This window comes from Balaenoptera borealis (genome assembly GCF_965194805.1).
Source record: "Balaenoptera borealis genome assembly, chromosome: 11".
Taxonomy (NCBI): Eukaryota; Metazoa; Chordata; class Mammalia; order Artiodactyla; family Balaenopteridae; genus Balaenoptera; species Balaenoptera borealis.
The window spans coordinates 46,965,602-46,992,564 of record NC_138868.1 but is presented as its reverse complement, the minus strand read 5'-3'; the positions used below and the strand labels follow the sequence as shown (position 1 = coordinate 46,992,564).

General features: G+C 40.7%; 2 protein-coding genes across 3 annotated transcripts in view; one reads left to right on the top strand and one right to left on the bottom strand.

Moving 5' to 3' along the window:
- LOC309606617 (uncharacterized protein) overlaps nt 1–13,365 on the bottom strand; it is a gene marked incomplete at its 5' end in the record, with an annotated part of 15,377 nt that extends 2,012 nt beyond the window's left edge. The window contains 3 exons of the mRNA XM_082343920.1: nt 982–1,047; nt 12,804–13,182; nt 13,265–13,365. Of these exons, the coding sequence (XP_082200046.1) occupies nt 982–1,047; nt 12,804–13,182; nt 13,265–13,365 (546 nt within the window). The remainder of the gene's footprint in view (nt 1–981; nt 1,048–12,803; nt 13,183–13,264) is intronic.
- On the top strand, nt 13,088–26,963 carry WEE1 (WEE1 G2 checkpoint kinase; the record flags this gene model as incomplete). 2 transcript variants are annotated; one of them, XM_082341509.1, is made up of 11 exons in its annotated part: nt 13,088–13,663; nt 15,140–15,345; nt 15,801–15,864; nt 16,215–16,387; nt 16,875–16,996; nt 20,448–20,594; nt 23,052–23,147; nt 23,243–23,328; nt 24,451–24,621; nt 24,714–24,859; nt 25,634–26,963. In XM_082341509.1, the coding sequence occupies 11 exons, from the start codon at nt 13,088–13,090 to the stop codon at nt 25,785–25,787; spliced, it is 1,941 nt and encodes a 646-aa protein (XP_082197635.1). In that variant the 3' UTR covers nt 25,788–26,963. The 2 variants fall into 2 exon arrangements, with proteins under 2 accessions (XP_082197635.1, XP_082197636.1); XM_082341510.1 differs by lacking the exon at nt 13,088–13,663 and adding an exon at nt 13,741–14,334.

The window sequence follows — 26,963 nt, the reverse complement described above, 5'->3', positions numbered from 1 at the left end:
GCTGGCAGCTGTCAGGCCGAAGAGACCACCCGCCTCAGGCACCCATGGGGTCCTATGCCCTGGAGGGTCCTTTCTCCTGGCTCTGCGCCAGGGGGATCCTCACTTCTTCCTTCCACTTTTCCTGAGGCTGGCTCTGTTTTTCTCTTCTAGCCAGCTCAAGGTACCCTCCTGGAATGAGCCACAAAATTCAAATTGTGTAATTTCAATGATTCCAAATACAACTTAAATACTCTTGACATTTTCATCTAAAACTGGCATTGCATAATATAAAGATGAAGGGTAAAATTCATGCTAAAAATTTGTCTTTAATTTTTCTTTACTTAGGACGACATTAAATAGCAAATAAAAAACATCATGACAAGTCGAGAGAGTCTGCAAAAGGAGGAAAAAGCTTATGTATTTCTTTATGTGTATGGGGGGGCGGGCTAAAATATACATAACATAAAATTTACCATTTTAACCGTTTTTGAGTGTGCAGTTCAGTGTCATTAAGTACATTCACATTGTTGCGCAAACATCACCACCATCCATCTCCAGAACTTTTTCATCTTCCTAAACTGAAATTGTACCCAATAAGCAAAAACTCCCTCTCCCCGCCCCCTCCAGCCCCGGGCAACCACCATTCTACTTTCTCTTTCTATGACTTTGACTACTCTAGGTACTTCACAGAAGTGGAATCATATGCTATTTATATCTGGCTTTATGCATACCTTTAACAGCCCTTTTTTCCTGCTTTTTGACCAAGAATCCCCATATTGTCTTTTTGTACTAAGCCCCACAGATTATGTAGCCTGCCCTGCTGAGGAAAGCTCTTCAATTCTCTTTTTGCTGTCACACAAGAGGTGTGACTCGTGTTTGGGGAATATATCATACGCTTTTATGGGCTCCCTTAGGGTAACTGGGAACTTCTACTTCCCCATAACTCCTGGAGGTCCTGCAAAGCAGGTCACCTCTGGCTGTTCCCTCCAGCTCTAAACTCACCTGGCTTGAGAGGTACAGCGTCCTCAATTCTCCATACAGGAATTTCATTTTGCTTCCAGAGCACGGCTAAAATTGAAAGACAGAAAGCAAGTCATGTTGAGAATAAAGAACACTCAAGAATCAGGATAATTGCATGAATAGGTAAAATGAAAATTAGCTGGCAAAAGCTTTTTCTTTTCACTTTTCTGCATTCAAATGACAGAAAATAGGATTCTTGCTCTAATGTCAATCCCAAATTTCTCCCAGTTTGTTTCCCTTCTGCAGAGTTTCCCTGGACACACAGGAGGCATCCAAAAAAGCTCTCCAGAAGACAGAGCACCTTCACTAATCTGTCCAGAAGCCCATCTGCCTAAGAAAGGATGTGGAAAACAGCTCTAATCTGAGTTGCAGACTCAGTCCCAGTGCCCTCCAGATAAATTCTGCAATTTCTAAGGAAAAAGGAAAGAGGTAAAATCGCTGCTTCCGCAAGGGAGTTGCCTTATCTTTTTAAATAGGGAGCTTTTGCTCCAAGCCAGTGACAGGACTTTTGCCCTGATGAGGACCCTGGGAGGGCAATGGGTCCCAGTTGGGAGCAGCTCTTACACTCACCAGACCTTTTACCCAGATGAAACTGATCAGCCAAGCGGTTTCCCCACTGCATTAGAGCTTTTCTAACATTCTGAAATTACTTAATGTTCTTTTAAACGGAAAATCAGGAACAACAGAAAAGTGGACCATTTTTTTCTGCAAAGGTGATCTTCACTATTGTGAAGCTGGTGAAATTTTGTGGGTATATCAAAGTCAAAAAGAAAGCAATTAGTTAAGGATGAAAGACTATGGCAAGCCTTGGGGTCAGCCACCAGCAGGAGGCGCTAAGTAGGTTCAGGGAGCAATCGACAGCTACACACTGCTTCACCACCTCCTTCTGGAACAAATCAACCGGCTGTGCCTGGGCGAGGGCAGTCCTTAATCTTGAAGGAAGTCATTTCATGCTAGGAGAAAACAGGGTTAGTGATAGGAAGAGAAGGACCCTGACTGCCTTCTCAGGTCACAGAGTTTGACATTAGGAGGAAATGCCCACACCAGACCTTGGAGACTAGTTTTGTGTCTTGGCTCAACCTGGCAACCACTTTTGGCTTTATAACCAGTGTTGACCAAAGAAATACTTCTGAGGGCATCTGAGATTCAGTTCTGAGATGCCAGCTGCAATCCTTGTGACCAGAAGGTGCTGAGGACTAAATATTCTCACACATGCACTTACAGGGCAAATCTCTGCCAGGCCTAAGAGTCCCAAGTCCTAGTCACTTATTCCTACCAATATTCAACACTCCTTAGCCCACTCCTAATTAATGCATGGGCAGGTTGTTGGCAGTGTTTGGCATCCTGCATCACACTGCACAGTCTCAGGGAAAGGTCTATAGGGTCACCTTCCTCCATCCCCACAGGAAAAGTCACTTGCTCACCCAAAGGTAGAGCCCAGTCCAGGGCCCCAGTGTCAACCATGATTGGATGCAACAGGGTGCTGAAGCTCCTACCCCATGTTCTTAGACAGCAACCACTGGGATAAGTGCCCTTTGCTGCCCTACCCTTGGATCCCAGTCTAACAAGCAGGCTCTGACCTTGTTCCCAAGGGTTGCATCTGCTACTACTCTGGAGAAGTTTTTAAAAACTGTTGCCTTTAACTACCCTCTTTGGCTAGCTTTCTTCCTCTTTCTTCCTCATTGCATATCAGAAGAAGATGAGGAGGAGCTTTTTATTCCAAAGCTGACTGTTCCTTATTCATACTATATGTGCTCTGACTAAGGACTTGCTCATTCGGAGGAAGAAGAGCCTGTTTCTAGCTCCACCTCTGAGACTAGGAAGTTAGAACTTAGTCAGTCTAATGCACTCAATCACTAAGAAAAATTTTCAAGTTTTCCTAAACAACTCTTCAATCAGTGACAGACCAAAACTAAATTATAGACTAGTTTTAAGTACACAGCAATGAGAATGTATGATCTTCAACTGCATGTAAAAGTATGAATGATCCTTATAAATATAATGTTCAGCAAAGGAAGCTGGACCTAAGAGTGCGGACCAAACCATTCTCATTATTTGAAGTCAGGACAGTGGATACTCTTGGTAGGGAGGGGAGCTGGGGGTGAGAAGAAAGTCCAGAGGGAAGTTGAAGCTCTAGCTTCATGGGCATGTCCATAGGGCCCTGCACTTAGAAAGGCCTCACTGGTGGGTTAATGCTCTGCTGTCACCATCTTAAAGTTCTTAATAAAACTAGAACATTGCATTTTCATTTCTCATTGGACCCTGTAAACTATGTAGCTGTAATGTTCTATTTCTTAATCTGAGTGTTGAATTTGTGAATATTCACCAAAGTGTACATATTTTGATATGTTTGCTTTTCTGTATGTGTATTATACCTCAACATGAAGTTTAAAAAAGTTGAATTATAGATTATTTTAAAAATAAGTCAATGAAACATTACTTATGGAATGCAGCCAAAGTTGTATTCACAAGAAAACTCATGACCTTAAACACTTTTACTGCTGAATAAGAAAAAATAAAAGTTCATTAACAAAGCAGACAATGCAGGACCTCAAAAAAAAAAAAAAGCAATACCTCAAAAAAAAAAAAAAAAGCTGAACCTAGACACATTAATGAGCAACATCCTTCAAACTTTCACAGAATCAATCATTCTCATACTATTAAAGCTGTTCTAAAGCACAGAGAAAGAAGCAAACATTCCAGTGTTTCATGAAGCCAAAATTCTATTAAGATTGTACAACAGAAAAACTATGGACCAGTTCCATATATAAATATAGATGCAAAATGCCTACATGAAATACATGAACATAATTTTGCAGTATGTTCTGAAAACAACTTGACTACAGTTTATTTCAGGAAGAATAGAGTGGCATAATAGAAGGAAAATCTACTCATCTAATTCACCACATAAATAATTAAAAAGAGGAAAAAGCATAATAATTAAGAGAAATGCTAAAATGTGATATAATTGAATATTCATTCCTCATAAATATTCTGACAAAAGGAAAAGAATACTTCCCTAACAGATATAAATCATGTCCACATGCACACATACACATAACCGTATCTTATCAACCAATATTCTTCTTCTTTTTTTCCAATATTATTCTTAATATCCCCATTAAAGTCAGGAGCAAGACAGGAATGCTCTCTACCTCTCCTATAATTAGCACCATGTTCTAACCAACTGAGCTAACCAGCCATTGAACACCTCACCTCTTATTTAATGTTGTTCTGGAAGTGTTAGTTAATGCAATTAGACAACAGAACAAAGTAAGAGTCATAAATACCAGGAAGAAGGACAGAATTATCAATTATATGATTGCTTACTTAGAAATCCAAAATAATCAACTGAAAAATTGTTAGAAGTAATCCAGGAGCACAGAACATGTTTTGTGTCTTTATTTCATCTTCGCCATTTTTCTGTGCTCTTGTTGTTTCTAACCACTGGTTTACAAGCACACAGACACACAAGACCCTGGAAATCAGCAGAGCTTGGTAGTGGTGGGTGGGCATCAAACACAAGGCTGGGCTGCTTCAAAAACCTTGAAGGCAAGGCAGGTGATCCAGTCAGAATTGGCAGGAGCGTGTGTGAGCAATCCTACGTCCCAAACTGAGCTCCTGGCTCAGTTAAGATTCTGAAGCTGGTAACCAGGGACAAAGCCTCTTATTCTGTGTTTAAAAGTGAGCCTGTAATAAATCAGAGGGCTCCTGGAAGCCCCTTCCTTATCAGCACCTCACCACAGACTGCAGCCAGAGAACAGAGCTGCTTGTCTGAGACCTGCAGGAAGACCAGTCCAGATGAAGTAACCAGGCTAAGAAAACAGAAGCACAGGCTCCTTTCCCAAGAGCAAAGCCAGGGGAGGGAGATAGGGAGGTGGGGAAGCGAGGAAAGGGAAGGAGGGCTAGGGCATCAGTGACCAGAAAGAGAGGAGACCTCTAGTATGTCAGAAAAGGCAGGGTATGGGTCTCCAGGACTTGTGCCATATTCCACCTTCCCCATCCTGTTTTAGAGCAATGATACGGCCTTCCTCTTGGCTCTCTCTTTAGTTGGTACCTAGGCATTTTGGAAGTGAGATTTTTTGATAATTTTGTATATTTCTCCAAATGTCTTCCCTGTGGTAAATATATTTACACTAGGTTAATTTTTTAAAATTGAATCATTATACAGTTTTGCAACCTTTTCTTCGTATCTTAGATATCTTTTCATTTTGTACATATAGCTCTATCTCATTATTTTGCAAACTGTGGTTACTTATTATTTAATGGACATTCGGGTGGCTTCCAATTTTTGGTATTTTAAACAATGCCTACAACACAATTTCTCCAAATCTCCATTTGGCTGATTCCCTCACTTCATTCAGATTCCTGCTCAAATGCCACCTCCTCAGAAAGGCCTTCCTAGATCATCCTATTTAAAATAGCACCTCCCTCCAACCCTCTACCACTTCTTAATCCCTGACACCTCCCTTTTTCTTATATAGCACTTATCACTACTTGATACTTTTTGTACCTTTGTTTACTTATATATTGTCTGTCTCCACCAGAGGCCTCAAAGTTTTATGAAAGTAAGGACTTTGTTTTGTTTCACTGCTGTGTTCCTAGTGCCCAAAAGGGTGCCAAGCCCATAGGGGAATCTCATTAAGTATTTACTGAATGAATTAATACAACAATAAACATTCTTTTATATATTTTTGCAAACCTGTAGAAATGTTTACTAGCATTGCTGAGTCAAAGATTATAAATATTTAAATTGTAACAGAAATATTCAAAACAATCTTTTAGGGACTTCCCTGGTGGCGCAGTGGTTAAGAATTCACCTAGCAATGCAGGGGACACGGGTTCGATCCCTAGTCCAGGAAGATCCCACATGCCACAACTACTGAGCCTGTGCTCTAGAGCCCGTGAGCCACAACTGCTGAGCCCATGTGCCACAACTACTGAAGCCCGCATGCCTAGAGCCTGTGCTCCACAGCAAGAGAAGCCACCGCAATGAGAAGCCCACACACCGCAACCAAGAGTAGCCCCCCCTTGCCACAACTAGAGAAAGCCCACGCGCAGCAACGAAGACCCAACGCAGCCAAAACTAAATAATTAATTTTTTAAAAATATTAAAAAAAAATCTTAAAAGTGGTACCAATTTACACCCACCCCCATAGCAGACAACCCTCTGCAACACAGCATAGTATCAATCTTTATAATCTTTCCTCTTGACTTTAGAATTTAAAATACATGTGGATTTTATGGTATAACAAAAAGGTAGAGGTGCCAAGTCTGACTGTCTCTGATTCCCACTCCCCTCAATCACGCCGTACAGGAAGTGTGCCCTGCGGTCCAGACTCTAGCAGCACACTGTACAACTAGCCTGGCCCACGGCTGGGTCCTGTGACACTGTCTCCATCAAGTCTCCCAGTGAGTTCTCACCCTCACCTTACCCCATTCCTGACAGGGTAGAAAGAGCTATTCTTTAAGTCAGTAGTAATACAGTCTCAGTAATGCTGGCTCTATGACTGTGTGATACAGGCATTTAACGTGTCTGGGTTTCATTTTCTTCATCCGTAAAATGTGAATAAAAATACCCCTTGGACGGTTCCTATAAAGATTAAATAAGATAAATATGTAAAGCATCTGGCTCGGTGCCTACCATATAGCTGGCACGATAGCCTTCCCAGCTCCCTTCAAAGCACTCCAGCTTTTTGTGGCACTTAGGACATTTCTCATCTTCTGACCTGTATAAAAGTAGGGGCAGTGTGTAGGATATGGATGGCGCTTGAACATGGCACGCACTCAATAGAAGATGCCAGGTAGAGTTGATTTTTGCATTCAGGAACTAGTCCATCCTCACTGGTATGTTTTTTTCCATGTACATATTTACACCACCAATCAGCTGATCGTCTCCCACACTGCCGCGTATTCTCTATCCAACTAGCTACTGGATGAGCTCATCTCTCAATCCTGTCTGAGCTGAACAAGGCCTTTTACAGAACTTTAAAACTGACTCACCACTGAGTCATCAAAACATAGCAATACCCAAACACACTCCTGTTGCTTCACAAAAGACCAGCATGGGATGTCTGCCTTATCTCCTTTCCCTCTCCTACTGAGACTGGGCCCCTTGTCTCACTGGAGAGGAGTCATCACATCTTTTGTGCGGCAGTAATCTGAACAAAGCTGGTTTAGATAATCACAGTGTGGCCAGCAGACAACTCGTGGTCATCCGGGTCATTTCCTGTGTATGTCACTAACCCAGGAGGAGAGGCAATTAATCAATTACCCGATTGTGTATTTAGCACCGGCATTCTGTTGGGCACTCACTTACTGATTCCTCCTGTTTATAACTGTGGCCACTGTGAAGTGACCTTTTCAGTTATTGAAACTCATGAAGAATAGAGAGAAAAGCAGCCCTTTGCAAGTAATATTGGAGAAAATGGGGCTACTTCGTTCCATTCCAGTAAAAAGAAGTTCTAAAATAGCAAATAGGAAGCATGATGTTTTGGCTAACTGCCTCACAGAGCTGTAATTTTAAATGTGGGTTGAGAACTCCTCTCTTATCTAGAAATAATATGGCCAGTGGTCAGTATTTTCTCTTGGGAAAAGTCTTAAAGTTAGTATTCTTGCCACAGGCCTTACTGATTGCAGTGGACTATCAAGTCGTTGAAGATTAGGGGGGCCTGTGTAAAGGCTGAGATAACTGGGAGCAGGCCTGAAGTCTTCTTTCACTAACAAAACTGGTTATAGCCAAGCTTTTGTGTATGTACAGACGCAACTGTTCAGCACCCCAGCACGGTCTCTCAGTGTTGAAGCCCTCAAGAAAAAACTGAATGAGAATCTTAGATCCTCAAAGTTTTTGTACATAATCTATATAATTGCATGTAATGGAATCTGCCCTTGATCTTATATAAATGTCAGAAGGATAAATGAAAATAGTATGTTAGTAATCCTTAAAGATTCATTAGGCATGAAAATAAATTATGCTCATTTCATTAAAATACAAGCTTTCAAGTGGTCATTCTTCCCTAGCTATACTTTTCAAGTTCTTATCAATACTATCTCTGTTCTGATTTGATTATCCTTGCTGGTTGTACACAAACTTTAACTGTTGATCCACGTTAAGCAAACTTATTTTGGTGACACCAGGAATCACATGTTGCATTTACTGAGTATAAAGCCAGTAACAAGTATGAATATTCTCGAATAACACTGTTATAAGTAAAAGCACACATAACATTTATTGAACACTATTCGTCAGGGACAACGCTAGTCTCACATTTAATCCATTGAACAAAGGAGGAACTGGATTTGATTATTCTGTATCAGAGTAAGCTGATGAACATGTGGTGAAATGGTCAAACAGTGTCATCCATCAGAGGGTATTAAGGCAAGTGACAAAGGAGAGAAATCTAATCTATACCTGAGAAGTCAAACAGGAGCAGTGGTAGGAGTTACCACATTCTAGTTTGAGAACTGGATTCCTGGGGCCAACCAGCAGTTGGTAACAGAGCTGGGTTGAAGTGAGATGAGGTTTGCTGAGAAAACCAGCAGAAGGAGATAGGTAAAGATATTAAGCAAGATGAAGAAAGACAGTTTAACTTTTTTAGCATATTATTTGGTTTTTAAGTGAAAAACAGATTTGACCAACATGGCTTTTAAAAAAAATTAGATATCTATCAGAGTAGGCTCTTCTTTAGAAAAAGTTATTATTTCTCCAGAATCAAAAACATAAACTGGAAAGGATTCAGCTTTGGGTAAAATCTGGCTAGTCTTAACAAACATTCCTAGAGACTTTACATCAGTGTGAAAAATTAGGTCCTAGTTCTGAAGGACTTTTCATTCAAAAGTTCATGGCTTATGTTAATGAGAATATGCACATATATTTATGTGCTGTATATATTAAAAGTATTTGAGGACTTCCCTGGTGGCGCAGTGGTTAAGAATCGCCTGCCAGTGCAGGGGACACGGGTTTGATCCCTGGTCTGGGAGGATCCCACATTCCGTGGAGGCAACTAAGCCCATGTGCCACAACTACTGAGCCCTCGTGCCACAGCTACTGAAGCCCGCGCACCTAGAGCCTGTGCTCCGCAACAAGAGAAGCCACCGCAATGAGAAGCACGCCCACCGCAATGAAGAGTAGCCCCCGCTCCCTGCAACCAGAGAAAGCCCGCATGCAGCAACAAAGACCCAACGCAGCCACAAATAAAATAAGTAAATTTATTTAAAAAAAAAGTATTTGAGAAGGTGATTCAGGACTCTCAATTATAAATCTTCAGGGCAGGAATCTTGCTTATTTTGCTGCTAAGGAAGGTGAATAGGCTGACAACAGTGGCATGAAAAAGACTTTTACTTGCTAAATCATCAGTCTAAAGGAGATAAACAGGTTAAGTTTGTTCTCTCAATACCCAGAGGCAAAATTTTCGCTCAGTTATTACAACATTACCACAAGCCTGTGGATTCTGCAAAAGTTGCCTAGCAACATTACAGTTAGTAACAACACAGGGTAGGGAAAGAACAGGAAATTTGAATTAGATATGCCCTGGGGCAGGTGGGCGTAACCCTGTCTCTTAGTACAGTGAGTGCTGTACTCTGAGGAGCATGAAATTTTAAAAATCGGAACAATCATTTAGAATTTCAGTTAGGACATTGCTGCAGTTAAACCGTAACATTGTGCCTGTTCTCAGCTGGAGGAGGCAGGGCCTGGGTTTCTTACTCATTTTGCCACTTTTGTTTTAAAGAACACTACATTTTAATTATTCCAGAAACATTTATTAAGAACCTTCTTTGGGGCCAAGGCACATTGCTGGTTGCTGGAGCTCTAAAGACAAATAAAACTCGATCTCAGCGCTGGGTGGAAGAGAAGCCAGACAGTAAACAAAGAGTGTTACATAGTCCATGCCGGGTGCAGTGTAAAGTCTGGAGCCGGGAATATCTATTTTACATGGAAGTGGCGAAAGTCAAATGGTTCTTGCCCTGATTACTGCTTTTAACAATACTTAAAAAAAAAAAATTCCTTCTTTCCCCCAGTAATTTTATACATTTGTTGGGAATTTACCTCTCCTATTCTGTGTGAGGACCTGGGTGTGAACCAAGAACTCTTCCCTTCCCATCCGGAACCCAGGTCCTTTTGCCCCAGCCAATTTCAAGAACCTCCCAGTTCAGGGAAGCAGACAGGTGGAAAAGTTAAGAGGTGACAAAACCCAAAAAAATGTTAGAGGGCTTCCCTGGTGGCGCAGTGGTTGAGAATCCGCCTGCCAATGCAGGGGACACGGGTTCGAGCCCTGGTCTGGGAAGATCCCACATGCCGCGGAGCAACGGGGCCCGTGAGCCACAATTACTGAGCCTGCGCGTCTGGAGCCAGTGCTCCGCAACGAGAGGCCGCGACAGTGAGAGGCCCGCGCACCGCGATGAAGAGTGGCCCCCGCTCGCCGCAACTAGAGAAAGCCCTCGCACAGAAACGAAGACCCAACACAGCCACAAATAAATAAATTTATAAAAAAAAAAAAAAATGTTAGAAGAGTGCCTTCCTCCAGGAAGGGGACTTGGTCTGGGGGTTGCAGGGGTGAGTCGGAGACTTCTATGCCATTTGAGTTAATAATATAGAGAGAAAAATAAGCCAATCAACAAATATTTAAGTAAGGGCTCTGTTATTCACTCAGAAGATATTGTGCACCTAAATCACATCAGAATACTGCAATAAACAAATGGAAAATGTCCCTATACTCAAGGACCTCATTTTCTATAAGGGAATAGGAGTAAACAATCAACACACTTTGAAATAGATATAAGCCTGTTAAGGAAATAAAGCAGGGTGTTGTGAAAGAGTGAAGGGGGGATGGCCAGCGTGAGCTTGCATGCGTAGCGATATAGAGGATACAGGATTCCTATATAGGAGAGGCTTAGGGACAAAAACCTCGCTCTGGAGAGGTGTTTACTCAGCTTTAAAGTTTCTGTTTACCTAGGAAGCACACTATTTTTACATACAACTCATGTTACAGATCAATAAAGAGCAGAAGTTTTCTAAAGTTATTTTTATTTACACTTCACATGAAATTGAGAAAATGTCAACTATCCGTATCAAAGAATTTATATTTCTCACTAGGAGAGAAGTGTTGGAGGGAGGGTGCTAAAAACCACTCCTTGGCTTTGGCCACGGATCATCAGAGAACACCTCTCTCTGAAATATACAAAAGGGTTGAGTTCCAGTCTTCTGAGAGCTTAAAATTAAGTTTGGACTAACACACAAAAAAGACACATTTATACATCAGTTAGCAAATATTTGGAGGAGACGACTGTTTACCCTTCACTGCTTCTTCAGTTATGTGATCTCAGGGAATTTCCCATGTGATAAGTACTAAGATGTGTTTCCATTGTTAAAAACCACCTTGAGTTTAACCTTTGAAAAGTGTTAGAACAACATATATGGTCAGGTGTTAATATCCATAAAGTGCCACAATAAGAAAAACAGACAAGAGAGATAAATGCAAATGGCCATTAAGCCCATGAAAACTGTCCAGTGATACGAATCAAAACAACAAAACTATATCTACAAACATTAAGTACCCACTGATGTCCAGAATTCACCAACGGTGTACTCTAATCCACCGCTTGTGAGAACGTAAATTTTTTTTTTCTGGAAGGCAGTTTGGCAGTTTATATATACTTTGAGCCAGTAATTCTCACTTCTTTGAATGTATCCTAAAGAATAAAAAACAAAACACAGAGGAAAAACAACACGAGAAGGAACAATATTCATTACGGGGTTACTCACAACTGAAAAATTGTCAGAAACTTCTATGTGCGACAGTAAGGGACGGATTAAATCACAATTTGACGGAGTACTAGAGAAATTTGTTCTCAAGTTGCTTTGAAATTTGCAGCGAGCGGCGCCAATCTGTTTTGCCAACACTTGCCCACGTGCTGGCAAACAAATATAAACACCGTGGCCGCGTGGTGGGCACTTGGTTTTGTGCTTAGGGCCGAGTGTGGTGCTGCTTTATTTACTGTGGGCAAGTGGGGGGCGGGCGGTGGAGAGCGGGGACGGCAGAGGGGACCATAGCCTGCGGGCGCTCCCCTCGCTGCGGACACACCGGCCCCTAACAGACTCTCCGGGGGATAACTGAGGTTCAGAGGTCGCCCCGCATCCAGTGACCTCGCCTCGAGAACTCGAGCGTCCGTCTTCCGGCTGACTTCGGTGTCGGCCTAACCCATTTGCACACGGTTCGCAAGGGTCCAGAGGCCGGAGGCACCATTCCCGGCTCAGCCCTCGACCCTGGAACCAGACTCCCCACAGCCACGCCCACTGAGTCCCAGGGCCCGGCACCAAAGGGATGCGGGACAGGAGGTCGGTCTCCCTGGGCAGCGCCCAAGGGCCACGGCGGTCCCCCGCTCCCCGCGACCCGAAGGGACCCGGAGGCGCTCCCCCATCGCAAGTCCCACTCCTAACTCCGGGGAGCCGGAAGGGCGGCGAAGAGGTCGTGCCCAGGCCGGCGCTACGCTCGGCCTAGGCCAGTCCCCACCCTTCGCTCCTCCCAGAGGGCCGCCTCTGCTCCCCGGCCCGGCCCCATCCGGGCGGTGCCGGACCCAGCTCCCAGCCATCCAGCTCGCTCATAGGTCCACGGCACCGCGCCCGCCCAGGCCTGGATCCGCGCCGAGCGGGGGGCGGGGGCGGGGGCGGGGGCGGGGGATGGGGGGGCGGAGCCAGCGGGTTCGCGCCAAAATCGCGTAGTTGATCCCTCCCCCGCGGGCTACGTCGCGCCCTCCTTTTTTTTCAAACCCCGGGCTGGGCGGGGATTGGTGGACTGGGCACTCACGTGGTTAACGGTCGCGGGAAGCCGCGGAGCCCGAACTTGCTGCTGGACCTGCGGAGACCCCAGCCTCGGCGCCCGGGCCGCCCCGCCTCTGCAGAAGAGTCCGCGCCGCCGCCGCCGCCCCCGCCGGCCGCCGCCCCGAGCGTCCCGGAGGCGCCGCGCAGGCCCGCCGCCGCGGCCACCGGGCGCGCCCAGTCGCACGTGGCGGACCCGCCCCCTGGGCAGGCCGTGCCCTGGACTCCGCGGGCCCAGGTTCTCCGGTCCTCCGCCCCAGTCCCGTGGGCGCGATGAGCTTCCTGAGCCGGCAGCAGCCGCCGCCGCCCCTCCGCGCCGGGGCCTCCTGCACCTTGCGGCAGAAGCTGATCTTCTCGCCCAGCAGCGACTGTGAGGAGGAGGAGGAGGAAGAGGAGGAGGAAGGCAGCGGCCACAGCACCGGGGAGGACTCGGCCTTTCAGGAGCCTGACTCGCCGCTGCCGCCCGCGCGGAGCCCCACAGAGCCCGGGCCCGAGCGCCGCCGCTCGCCCGGCCCGGCCCCCGGCAGCCCCGGGGAGCTGGAGGAGGACATGCTGCTGCGGGGCGCCTGCCCGGGCGCGGACGCGGCGGGCGGCGGGGCCGAGGGCGACTCGTGGGAGGAGGAGGGCTTCGGCTCCTCGTCGCCGGTCAAGTCGCCTGCGGCCGCTTACTTTCTGGGCAGCTCGTTCTCGCCTGTGCGCTGCGGCGGCCCGGGGGATGCGTCCCCGCGGGGCTGCGGGGAGCGCGGGGCTGGCGAGGGCCCCTGCTCGCCGCTGCCGGACCACCCGGGCACCCCGCCCCACAAGACCTTCCGCAAGCTGCGGCTCTTCGACACGCCGCACACCCCCAAGGTGAGAGGACGCAGCTGCCGGGGCGCCCCGAGCCCGCGCCGGCCCAGCCTTTTAAAAAGGCAGTGGTGGCGCCGGGAGCCGAGCGCGGCGCTGCCCGGGTTCGGTTACATAACCGCCGGGCCGCACCCGCGCTCGCTCTCCTGCGCCGCAACAAAAAAGTTGGCAGCCCCTCTTTTGGGCCCTGCCCAGAAGTTGTCCGTTAAGATTATGTAACTGAACAATGGGCCTCGTCTGGAACTTCTTCATCTTTCAAAGGGGCTGATCGGCGCCGTCCAGGTGGCTGACGATTTGACGCCCGCCCAGTCGGGGCCGCCCCGAGCGTGGCAGCCGGGAGTGTGGCACCGATAACGTGGTTTGGAATGATGCTCGAGTGGTCCTGGCCCGGCCACCTGACACTCCCGAGCGCCGCAGCCATCTGGTGCCTTTTAAACGCAGAGATCGGTCCTGTAATTTGGGCGGCGCACGCAGGAGTTCGGTTAAGAAAAAAAAAAAATTCATGCGCTTATCGTTTCGTATCAGGTGGCCTTATGGGGGAAAGTTTGAGATACGGAGGGAGACTGCGCTTCGACTTGGGAGAAAAGGCTGGCCTTCAAGCATTTACAGTCTTAAAAAGATTCGTAAATAACTCAGGGGTAGCGTTTAAGCCTCTTTCCGGACAGAATATTTATTGGGTAAGCGTTTGTTTACAGCATTGGGTTTGCAATTCCCAAGTTTGGTCAGCCTGAGTGTCAGGATTAGGAACGTCCAACTGTTAAAAACCAGCATTGGTGTTGTTGCCTGGATCCTCAGGCTTTCATATACTGTTGATAAGGTATCTTAAAGAAGTAGGTGTTCAGCACCTGTTTGCTGAATGGCTAGTGAGTAAGCCGATGACCACTTCTAGAACTTTAGAAGTAACAGAATATTTTAAAACGGACACTTCCCGAAATTAAGACAGGTGCCGCATTTATAAGATTAATGCAGGAAATGCACCTTTTTAAGTGAGTCAGTTTCAGTACCGTTACTAGTCATAAACCTCAGGAGGATGTGTGCTTTTGTGCTCTACTGTTTGCTAGCTGACTTGCCCACGGCAAGATCCCTCTGGAAGTGAGGGGAGGAGTCCTACGGAGGAGGCTTTCAAACCCTACTTGGATGGGGGAGGGGAGCTTTTATAGGGCTCCCTGACTGCTTTCCATTTTTAGATGGATTGAAAGGTTTTGTTAACTTTTATCCTCTAGAATGAACTTAATTTTAGTCTGCATTCATATTCTTTTTGGGGTTAGAGACCTTATTTTACTTGGCCTTTTCAGAAAAGGTGGTTAGTATCCAGCTTCAGGCTCCTAAGTTAACCACTGTTTATTTTGCTTGAAAGATAACAAAGGCTTGTGTGTTGCTTTGACCTACACATTCAGCCTCGTGAAAGCCTTGTTGAAAGTTAGGTTGAGAAGGCCGGCTATAGCACTTGGATCCTAAGCATTTGTTTTTTCCCCCTCCTAGAGTTTGCTCTCCAAAGCTCGAGGAATCGATTCCAGTTCTGTTAAACTCCGAGGTGGTTCTCTATTCATGGATACAGAAAAGTCAGGAAAAAGGGAATTTGACATACGACAGACTCCTCAAGTGAATATTAATCCTTTTACTCCAGATTCTGTGTTACTTCATTCCTCAGGACAGTGTCGTAGAAGAAAGAGAACATACTGGAATGAGTAAGTTATTTATTATTCAACAGTTTGGTCCCTCAACCACCCAAGATTGGTTTGGTATACTTATTAAAATTTAGTTTCAACTGAATGACATGGAAGTTTATGCACTGAGAATTTTCTCCATTACTAGCAATTCTCAGTAATCACCTGTGGAAAAGAGTGGTGTGGGAAAGGAAGGAATAAAAAGCCTAGATAGTAGGAAATCTGCTGTCAAAATGAGACAGGCAGAGAAGGTTGATTTACAAAGGCTTTAATTTTGATATGTGTGGTGGTGGTGGTGTATTTAAGCAAGAACAATATTTCCATCAGTTGAGCTGTATCTTGTCATTACACAATTAAATGCTTTTCTGTTTTCATTCATTAAATTTTCATTTTGTTATATACCTGTTAGATAAAGTTTTGGATCTCTAGTTGATGTATCTGTCAGATATGTTGATGGAAAAAATAATATTTTTCAGTTCCTGTGGTGAAGACATGGAAGCCAGTGATTATGAGTTTGAAGATGAAACAAGACCTGCTAAAGTAAATAGCTTTTGATTTTCTTTTTATTGTTTTTGAAATTTGATTTTCTACATCTTAACAAGCTATTACATATACATGTTAAATAAGCCACATATGCAAGCTACCATATATGCATGTTAAAACATAAGATATAATTTTTAGGGAGGAGTCAAGATGGAGGATGCGGAATTTGTCACTCCTCACAAGTTCATCAAAAACACATCTACAAATGGAACAATTCCCACAGAGCACCTGCAAAACATAAGATATAATTTTTAAATTTCACACATAGTGCTATCACCATAGTGAAAAAATCATTTTCATACCTTTGTATTTTATATATATATATATGGATACACTTTTTATTACAGAGAATTACAATTACTGAAAGCAATATGAAGTCACGGTATACAACAGAATTTCATGAGCTAGAGAAGATTGGCTCTGGAGAATTCGGTTCTGTGTTTAAATGTGTGAAGAGGCTGGATGGATGCATTTATGCCATAAAGCGATCAAAAAAGCCATTGGCTGGCTCTGTTGATGAGTATGTATTAAAGATTTTGCCTTCTGCTCTTTTGTTCAGTATGATGTTACAAATGTTAAGGTTTTAGGTGGTCAATCATTGAATTTAATTAATTCTTTAACGTTTGAGAAGTTGTAATGATTTAATCAGATCCATTTCATTTTTTGCCATTAGTTCTTACTGGACTTGGTAGAATAATATAAGGGGTCTGATCTTGGAGCCTAACTTAAATTTCTTATTTCTAGTAGCATCCATGAATTCATAGTAAAGTGGAGTTTCATCTTTTCTGAATCCTAGGGCCAGCAAGCTTCCTTCTTTCTAACATTCTTTAATGGAAGTCTTTGGAAAAATCTGGTACAGAGTTTTAACTCCCTCTCTTTCAAGCAAGTTGTCATTCAGCATAATGATAGATCCAGAAGTCAAGATTCTTTTATGAACTTTCAGATAAATTAACCAGTTCAGGCTTGAATAAAAATGATTTACCATTCTCTTAATCTCAAACTTCTAGGCAGAACGCTTTGAGAGAAGTATATGCTCATGCAGTGCTTGGACAACATTCTCATGTAGTTCGATATTTCTCTGCATGGGCAGAAGATGATCATATGCTTATACAGAATGAATATTGTAACGGTGAGTAATACAACGGTTCCCCTGTAAACTCGTAAGCTCAAGAAAATGAACACCAAGGAGATACTTCTTTTTATCTAAAGTCTTGCTCTAATTCTGTATATCTTTTATCTCTTGTAAATTCAAAGATCAGAAGCCTGATCTTTGAATTTCAACATGAATTTCAAGTGCAAGTAATTCTTACGTGGAAGTTAATATTGAAAACCTTGTTCTTGCTACCTGGATAGTAGAACCGTGCGTGTTATTTGTGTGCCTTTTACTAAAATTAAACTGATTTTCTTGAGAGGACAGCAGCCTTGCCATATATATTTTGGTATCCCTAGCACTTAGCATAGTGTGTGGGGGGGGATATAGTAGTTAATAATCCAGGCTCCCTGCATCTAGCCTTCCCTTTCCATTTCATTTTATGTGCTGCTAAAACTGATATTGGTTACTCATAAAATGACAGTGACTCTCCATTGATAAAAATTTAGCCATTTGTTGAATCTTGCTCCCCCTTCCATCTATCCAACCTAGTTTACCACTAGAATCCACTGAGATGTTTCTGTAAAGTAAGAGTTATGCTCTTTTAGTTCCCTAGTTGTGCCTCCCTCCTTCCTTCCCCCCCTAAAACAAGCATTTATAGAGGTTTAACTTTGGACCTTTGTATAGCTTTGAATTTCAGCAGGTCCTTCAGCAATTAACGTGTGTCCTTCCTTTTTATTAAAGCTTTACCAGAGTCCCGGCCTCACTTCTGATTCTTACAGACAGCTGTTATTAAATACCTAAATCTTTATATATGATGGATTTTTATTTCTGTGTACCTTCGGTGAATATTAGAGAATTTAGAATTTAATGAACAGTCAAGTAGCAAAGATTATTTTTGTTGATTCTCATTTTTTCTTAAGACCAGCCATTTCATAGCTTGTGAATAAATAAGTGGTATAGGTAGTAGATTCAGGTTTTCTGTATTTGAAAACAATGAACAAACAGAAGTAAAAGACTCATTTCTCATACCTGACTTCTCATTGAGTTGTCATTTTAATCTCCACCCTTGAAAGAATAAGTGCTCAGTATACAGCATTGCTGCTGTTTCGTTTCACACATCTCTTGAAATGTTTCTCTTCATACCATCAAAACATTTATGAAGCTATCGCCCATGGCCTTGTGTTTCTTAACCTCCATTTTTTAGTAACTGCATTTAATAATAGTACAACTTTACCGTAATACCTTCTCCCCTCCATATTTGCTAGACGCCATCTCCTTTTAGTTTCTTTCTCCCTCTCACCTTGTTGGATGTGGCTGGCTGTCTTAAGTATTTCAGCCACAGTCCAGATGCATGGTTGTGTCATTCAGATGATTTTGAGAAAACTCTTGGGCCTGGGAGTTGGGAGGGAATGAGCCATCTTGCTAACCCTCTCAGATTACAGAGACCTTGTCCTGTAATAAAGTTAGATTATAAAATAATCTTTTGAAATAGCTTATTATTTTGGAGCATTGTAAAACACTTAAGGAATATGGATCTTTAAAAAACAAATAGACCTCTGTAAAGTAGGACTGCCTCTTTGTATGGTTGTTTATTTTGCTTAGATGAAAGACAGTGAGGCTATCTAGATACATTTGTGAGCTCTTCTTTTGTTTCCCTTTTCCACCATTATCTCCACATAAACCCTTGAATGTCCTAATAGGCCTGGTCTTTAGATCCTTTCCTACAGTTTCACAGGGAAGGATTCTGTTATCATTCATTTGTTGTGTTGATTAACTGATATCCTTTATCTTAACTGAATTTCCTTGTTGTCTCAAAAGTAGTTTGCATTTTGAGCCTTTTTTCTTGGTTTGGTGATAGACTGAATTTCTACTCTTGATAAACAGGTGTAGAAAAATGTTGATCGATAGGGGAAGAGAACCTGAAATATCAGATCAGTGGTTTGCTTTTCTTACCTCTTGCCCTTTCAGCAACAAGATAGAAGGAACTGGCCTAGCTATAGTTGCTAGACCTACTAAAAAGCAGCCATGTTATTTCTTGGTAAACTTGATCTAGGACTCCAAGCTCACCTGTCTGACAGGCTTCTTGACCTGCTCCCTCCTGGAGCCCTCTTCCTGCAGTTCAAGATTTGTTCAAGTTAAGTTCAGAAAACATACTTAATCCTAAACTCTCCAGGTGTGTGATTTATTTATTTTTTTTAAACACATTTGACGTTTTGTTATTCAGTCTTGTTCAAATTATAGGACCTCCTTTTCTGAGTAGTATATCATTGACCTAGATTTTATTACCTTGGTTCTGATTTTATTATTCCCAACTAAGCTTTAAACAGAAGTGGTTTATTTATTTATTACAATAACTCCTCGTTTCCTCTGAGACAGTATAAACAAAGTTTTTAAGTATAAACTTAAAGTTTTTTAAAGTATAAACAAATTAGATAATTGGTTTGGCTGATTCTATAAAAGCAGGCTATGTTCTTAATTCATAGTAAGGGTAGTATAAATTAAAACGATACTAAGATACTGTTTTTTACTTACAAAATTTTTAGACTCTGTTGTTAAATGTGTGGGAAAACAGGTATTCTCACACATTAAACATGGTAGTATGAATTGGCACAGCCTTCTCTAAGGGGTACTCTGTGTGTGTGTGTTATTGCCCCAGATTTATCTTCCAAATCCCCAGATTTACATAAGCTTATGCTAGCAGAAGTTAAGTATTAGCCATTTTGAAATTAGAAACTGAGTGTACTGTTATTTTATGTGAGCTTTCAGAGGCAATCAGATCTTGGCACTGATGGTGTGAATACCAACCCTAAGCTCTTTTGCAGGATAAACAGAAATGGCCCTCTCAGCTACAGAAATTTATTCTATATGTAATAAAACACTGTCTCCCACATACACTATGCATGTGTATATTACATTGTACATACCCTTTGACCCAGCAGTTTGTTTGTAGGAGATATACTAAATATGTGTGAAATGACCAATGTACGAAGTTATTCCTGAGACCACAGTATGTAGTATTAAAGGCTTGGAAATTATTTCTAAATGTCCATCAATTAGGGGATTGGTTAGTGCATTACCATTCAATTATACAGTGGAATTCTGTAGACACAAGAAAGAAAGGGGTAGTTTTGTATATTGGTAGAGAATGATCTTCAAGATAATGAAAATATGTTATCGCTTGTGTAAAAAGGAGTTGAAAAGAATACATAAGAAACTGATAACATTGATTTACTCTGGGAAAGAGAACCAGGTGCATTGCTGAAGTATGTATTCATAAGACAGAGGAGACTTTACATTGTACTTTGTACCCATGTGAGTGTATTACCTACTGAAAGAATAAATAAAATTTTGATTTCACAAACAGGTTGAAGAGAATAGGTCCTATATAAAATGTCACTTTCTTGGTTGCGTGTGGTCATACAGTAAAGGTGGAAGAAAAATAATAGTTCAGGAAGAAGAAAATTCTAATTTTTCTTGTGTTTGTTAGGTGGAAGTTTAGCTGATGCCATAAGTGAAAACTACAGAAGCATGAGTTACTTTACAGAAGCAGAGTTGAAGGATCTCCTTTTGCAAGTTGGCCGGGGCTTGAGGTATATTCATTCAATGTCTTTGGTTCACATGGATATAAAGCCTAGTAAGTATTATAGATCCTCTGACTTGTGTTCTTTAGGGTTATAGAGAATAAATGACTTCATTAAAATAATATGGGAACATAAACATCTTACTATGTTTTTTCATTGTTAGTTTTAAAAGATTTTTGACCCACTTATTAGTATTGTTTTATTTCCCATCACCTCTTCCCTTGTTATCCCAAATTTGAAATAACAAACTCATTTTTACTAAAAGCTGAAAAAAAATGTGCTGCATCTTATGGGAACCACATAGTCTCGGAGTGGGACTCTGGGGAGACTAAAAGAACCTGTGTTTAAAGCCCGTCTCTTGTACTAGGCTATAGATCCATAATTTTAAATTAATGCTGGTGCCACTAACATGGTTATTAGAATAAAATGAGAAATGTGAAAACGTTTTGAAAACATAGGTACTACAAACCTGGAGGTATTTCTAGTCTGTAAAAGAAATAATAAAATTGTCACTGTATGACCCAGAAAACAAAATGACAGATGTATTGTGATTATAAATGTATTTAAAATGTTGTAGATAAATAAGCACTGGAGAGTTTAGGAACATAGTGGTTTTATTTTTTTTCTCTTTACCGTTAGATCATTTTCAGCTAAAAAAATTGATTTTTATATATAACTGGCTCTAGTAGATCGACCATACTATGGCTCAGAACAACCTCATAGTATTCTTTCAAAGGCTTATGAGGTTTCAAACTAAAGGAGCAGTGGTACGAATCAAGGTGTAGGCCTACATAATTTTAGGTTAAACTGAAACAAAATTGTATTTTACAGAAGTAGTAATTAGTACATTGTAGAATATTTTAAAATATAGACAAGCTGGACTAAAAAAAAAAATTAAATCCCCATTCTTCTATTAATCTTTGGAACTACAATTATAATGTCAGTGCTGCTAACAGGGTTATTAGAATAAACTGAGCTGTGAAGATGCTTTGAAAACTTACGTGCTGTACAAACATGGTGGTATTTCTAGCCTGTAAAATGCCATCAAAATGTTACTGTTTTATTCAGAAAACAAAATGGTACATGCGTTTAGATTATCTTGCATTAAAAAATGTATGCAAGTGAATCCTACACTAACATTTTAGTGCAAATCCCTCTCATTTTATCAAAAATAACATCATAATGTACATACTGTTTTATAACTTTTTTTTAAAGACAATTGTCTCTGTCTCTACCTTTCCATTTCAGTAAATTTTTATCTCATCTAGTAGCCAGATCATATTAAAATTTTTCCTAGTTGACCAAAGTCCTTAACAGTTGATTCGTCCAAACTAGTATCCATTTCAGGACCATGCAATACACCAGGTTAAATCCATTTTTCTTTTTTGGGTTTTACCCTTCCCCTACTTAAATAATAATAATAATACAGACCTTGTCTTGCAAGATATCCTTTCTTCTGGGTTTGACTGGTTGCTTCCTAGCTTATTCCTTTCTCTATCCTATAAATTAGAAGTTATAACTAAAAGGTTGATGGATTTAAGTTAAACATTGTAGGCTAGGTGTTTTTAAGTTGAATTTAATGAGATGGTTTTCTTTTTTCTTTTTTAATCTATGGAAATATGTGTGATTCATGGGAATTTAAATCATTTTGCACAACTTAATTATATGAAGTATGTGAAGAATTTTTGTACATTAACTTACTAAAATGTTTATTTTCAAAAAGGAAAAACTATATTTGAACTGATGGCAGTTAATGTGGATCAGTAAGGTTTGCCCATACTCACTCATAGCTTGTATTAAATGTCAGACAAACATAGTGGATGCTTATATTACAAGTACAAAAGTTGAAAATATTAAGGTGTGTGAAGTTTTAAATTTACAAATACCACCATAAAATAAGTTGTCCTGTAAATAAAGCAAAATTGGAAAGATGACTCTAGTGAATGTAACATTTATAAATTCTATACTATATTGATAAAACTACTAAAATAAAATCTGCCACTAAAACTTATGTTAATCATGAGCTTACCTGAATTAGAAAAAAAAAAAAATGTGTACAGCAGAAATAGTGAACCACAGAACCTCATTGGGATGTAGATGCTGTATGGTCAGCCAAACTCAATAGCTACATGACTTATTCTTTTCACACCAGCCTTGTAGCATTAGATTAAAATTTGTTCTTTGGCAGCATCACAAATTAGTATGTTAATTGCCTTTTGTATTATTTCTGAATAATTAAAACTGCTGAAGACCAGTGTGTAGGTGACAAGGGTCTAATGCAGTGGTTTCCAAGTGTTCAAGGACCAGTGCTAGGCCAGAAAATATATTCCTAGAAAATATAGTCCCAGTTCTTGTCCCCTGAGATTTTCATTCTCACTGGGTTTGGGGTAGAACACATAAGAATCTATATATTTAAAAGCTTTCTGGTTGATTCTGTTATATGACTTGTTTGTGAACTTTGGTTTAACTGTTAACTGTTAGTATGGCTTACCTAAATAACTGTTTGACAGGTAATATTTTCATATCTCGAACTTCAATCCCAAATGCTGCCTCTGAAGAAGGAGATGAAGACGACTGGGTGTCCAACAAAGTTATGTTTAAAATAGGTAAGAAAGAAAAATAACCAGATTATTTCCTCAAAATAAAGAGGGAGAGGCTGGTTTGTTTTAATTCTTGACTGTATTTTTTTCAATACTTCTAGGTGACCTTGGGCATGTAACAAGGATCTCTAGTCCACAAGTTGAAGAGGGTGATAGCCGTTTTCTTGCAAATGAAGTTTTGCAGGAGGTAGTTTTTCTCCTTTAAGCCATTTGCCTTGTAACACTTACCAGTTGCTAGAAAACTATAAATGCAGATGTATTGAAATTTTAAGTTAATAACTGGTAGAAAGGTAATACAAAATAGAAAGTGTAAACTGTTAGCTGTGGATGTATTTAATCTAGCGAAAGTCAGCAAAGGCAAATATTCAACAGTGGTGGAGTTGCAGTAAAAGAGAAATTTCCATACACTACTGGTGGAACTTTAAAATGGCATTGCCTTTTTGGGGATCAGAGTGTTAGTATTGGGACTTCCCTGGCGGTCCAGTGGTTAAGACTTTGCCTTCCAATGCAGGGGGTGCGGGTTCAATCCCTTGTCGAGGAGCTAAGATCCCACATGCCTCGCGGCAAAACGTAAAACAGGAGCGATATTGTAACAAATTCAGTAAAGACTTTAAAAATTGTCCACATCAAAAAAATCTTTAAAAAAAAAATGTTAGTATCTTTCAACATTTTAAAATCACAAACTCTTTGACCCAGAATTTCCATTTCTAGGAGTCTCTCCTTCAGAGACAGTCATATACAAGTAAATTGAGAACGATGTAAATATGTATTTAGCAATAAGGGAATGATTAAGTAAATTATGGCACATAGTTAATAGTGCTATTTCAAAAAGAGTGTTGCAAAATATTTCTTGATAAGAGTTTTGAATGAAAATAGAACAAGTAGAACAAATGAAGTGTATGATTCCATTGTTCTTTTTATATGTATATTTGTGTTTTATATGTATATGCATATTTCTGACTTGTTGATGTATGTATGTTTTGTATTTTCATATGAATGCCCCTAGGGGGATAGGAGTTTCTTCTGAGAGTTGAGTTGGGCTAGTGATAAAGAAGAGGCCTTTTAGAAATGCCTAAATACTTTTAGAAATGTATTTACTTTCCCACCCCAGAGTGTATATTATTTTATCATTAAAAAAAATAATAATCTCCCCAAATTTAGCTTGTTCTCTGAATAGTTCCTAAACTTAAGTGTGGCATTGGACATTTTAATTTCGTTTATTTCGCACCCAAATCATCATTGAGGTGTAATCTTACTTTATTTTGGCCATTTTTATATTCCCTTAAGTTTTTTTTTTTTAATTTTACAGAACTATACTCATCTACCAAAAGCGGATATTTTTGCCCTTGCCCTCACAGTGGTATGTGCTGCTGGTGCTGAGCCTCTTCCCAGAAATGGAGACCAATGGCATGAAATCAGACAGGGTAGATTACCTCGGATTCCACAAGTGCTTTCCCAAGAATTTACAGAGTTGCTAAAAGTGAGCATTTTATATATGAGGCACTTTATTGACATGATTCAATATTTTATTAAATTGCATGTCTTTACATTAATTTTACTTCTCTTTTTAAGGTTATGATTCATCCAGATCCAGAGAGAAGACCTTCAGCAATGGCACTGGTAAAGCATTCAGTATTGCTGTCTGCTTCTAGGAAGAGTGCAGAACAATTACGAATAGAACTGAATGCTGAAAAGTTCAAAAATTCACTTTTGCAGAAGTAAGTGATGGGGTTTTTGTTTGTTTTGTTTTTACTTTCTCATTTTTATTCTCAAATTTTAATGAGAGATGATTTAGGCTTTCCATCAGTGAAGAATATAGTGGCTTGGCATGTTATATGGTTAAAGTTTGGGGATTTCTGCTTTACATTGGTATTTGACCTATAAATTTGTGTTGTTTCTGAACTTTGAAATTATGGACTTAAAAATTTTTTAAACTTGCATATATTTGCAGTGGTGATAATCCCCAAGCCCCAAACTATCACAAAAACTAAAATAAGCAGGTATCAGTTTTTTCCCTCCAAACTCTCAACCATAAACTAACATTTTCCTTGAAACGTTCTATTCTACTTATTTTTATGAAAGAATGAAATAAATGTCGATTAGGTTAGTAGATGATTCTCATATTTGCTCTGAATGACCTTTGACATTTTTGAAAACTGGTTGGAATGATCATTCTAATTCATTTGCTTTATTGCTGCCGTTTTGATTCTAACCTAATAAAACTGACTTGAAATATTTAAAGGTTCCTTTGCCATTAGTTTGATAGCCATCATAGTTCATATAAAGAGGAAGTAGAATTTTCCTTTTGTCTGTGTTATGTAAAGAGATTTTCACAATATTGTATTTTTTCTTTCCTCAATTGCATCTTAGAGTAATGATGTCATGCAAAGATCTCCCAACTGATAATGTAGTTTGTATTTGGCCTCTTAGGATCCCTTCCTAGGATTAATACAGTAGGTGAAAAGTCTTGTTTCCTGTTTTTACGTTCTTAGAGAACTCAAGAAAGCCCAGATGGCAAAAGCTGCGGCTGAGGAAAGAGCACTCTTCACTGACCGGATGGCCACCAGGTCAACCACCCAGAGTAATAGAACATCTCGACTTATTGGAAAGAAAATGAACCGCTCTGTCAGCCTTACCATATACTGAACTACTCATTTCCCACCCCCCAAAAAAAACTGTGACAAGAGGAAGCTAGGTTGAAATCACTGCTAGAATTCAGTTTGCAATTACTTTCTCAGTCGGTGTCAGTAGTTTTACTGAAATATCTTTTAGGACTTTTATTTGTGAATTACAGTTAAAAGCTGTATTTTGACCAGTGCTATATCAGGCTTTTGTCTAGTTTTACCAGTCTGTCTTCTGTAGGATGTCAGTCACTGTTGGATGTTACACCAGCCTTTCCAGGGTTAACCACTGTGGTGGTGTGCTGCTTATAGTTAGCTGTTGCATTGTAATAAAAGGTATCTGTCCCTGTAGTGACTTGTAAAAAAGGACTCAAGGGCTTTATTACATACCTATTCTCCCTTTGAAAAGGGAAATGCTAAGAGACTCAGTACTCCTCAGCCTTCAATGTACCTGTGTGTCAATCTTATATTTCTTTTTTAAAATTGTGAATTATACTTGTATATCCAACTGGGAGCACTTTGTAGGCATTGCATGAACCATGGAATGATAATTCTGTGGAAGTATTGCCTTGTGAATTTGCTGCTATTTTAGTTTTGTCTTTGCTGTAAAATTGTAGCATTAAACAATCATCGTTGTTAATAGGCTTTCTTTTTAAAACAATTATGTGAAATATATAGCTGCTCTTGATGAAAAGCAGCTATTTGCCTTTTTTTTTCTTTGAACTTTGAAGCTAGTGCATTGGAGAAATGCACCTTTCCCCCCCCCCTTTGGAATGCTGTATTAATGTAGTATAATTATTACTGGTTTTGTACTTTTTCCTGATAATGCCCTTCCCTGACTCTTTTTAAAAAATGTTTCCTCCCTCCACCCACATTTTGTACTTGATTATATTGTTAGTCTGTTTTTTAAATGTTTTGCCTGGTTTCTCTTCAATATTTGTGTATATAAACTAATCTTGGTGATACTGTACATAGCTATTTGAAATGCCAGAATGACTTCTGACTGTCCCAAGCTGATCACAAAATATGTTTTATGTGTGATTAGCCATTTGACTAATAATACTGGCTAACAGTTGTTGCAAAAAAATAGAATTTGTCTGTTGTTTGTTTTCCTATTTTGGTTTAAAACATGTTTGCACTAGTCTGTTTGACTTGTGTTTTATTAACATTGATTGGCATATTAAAAGTCACTCTGAGCTTA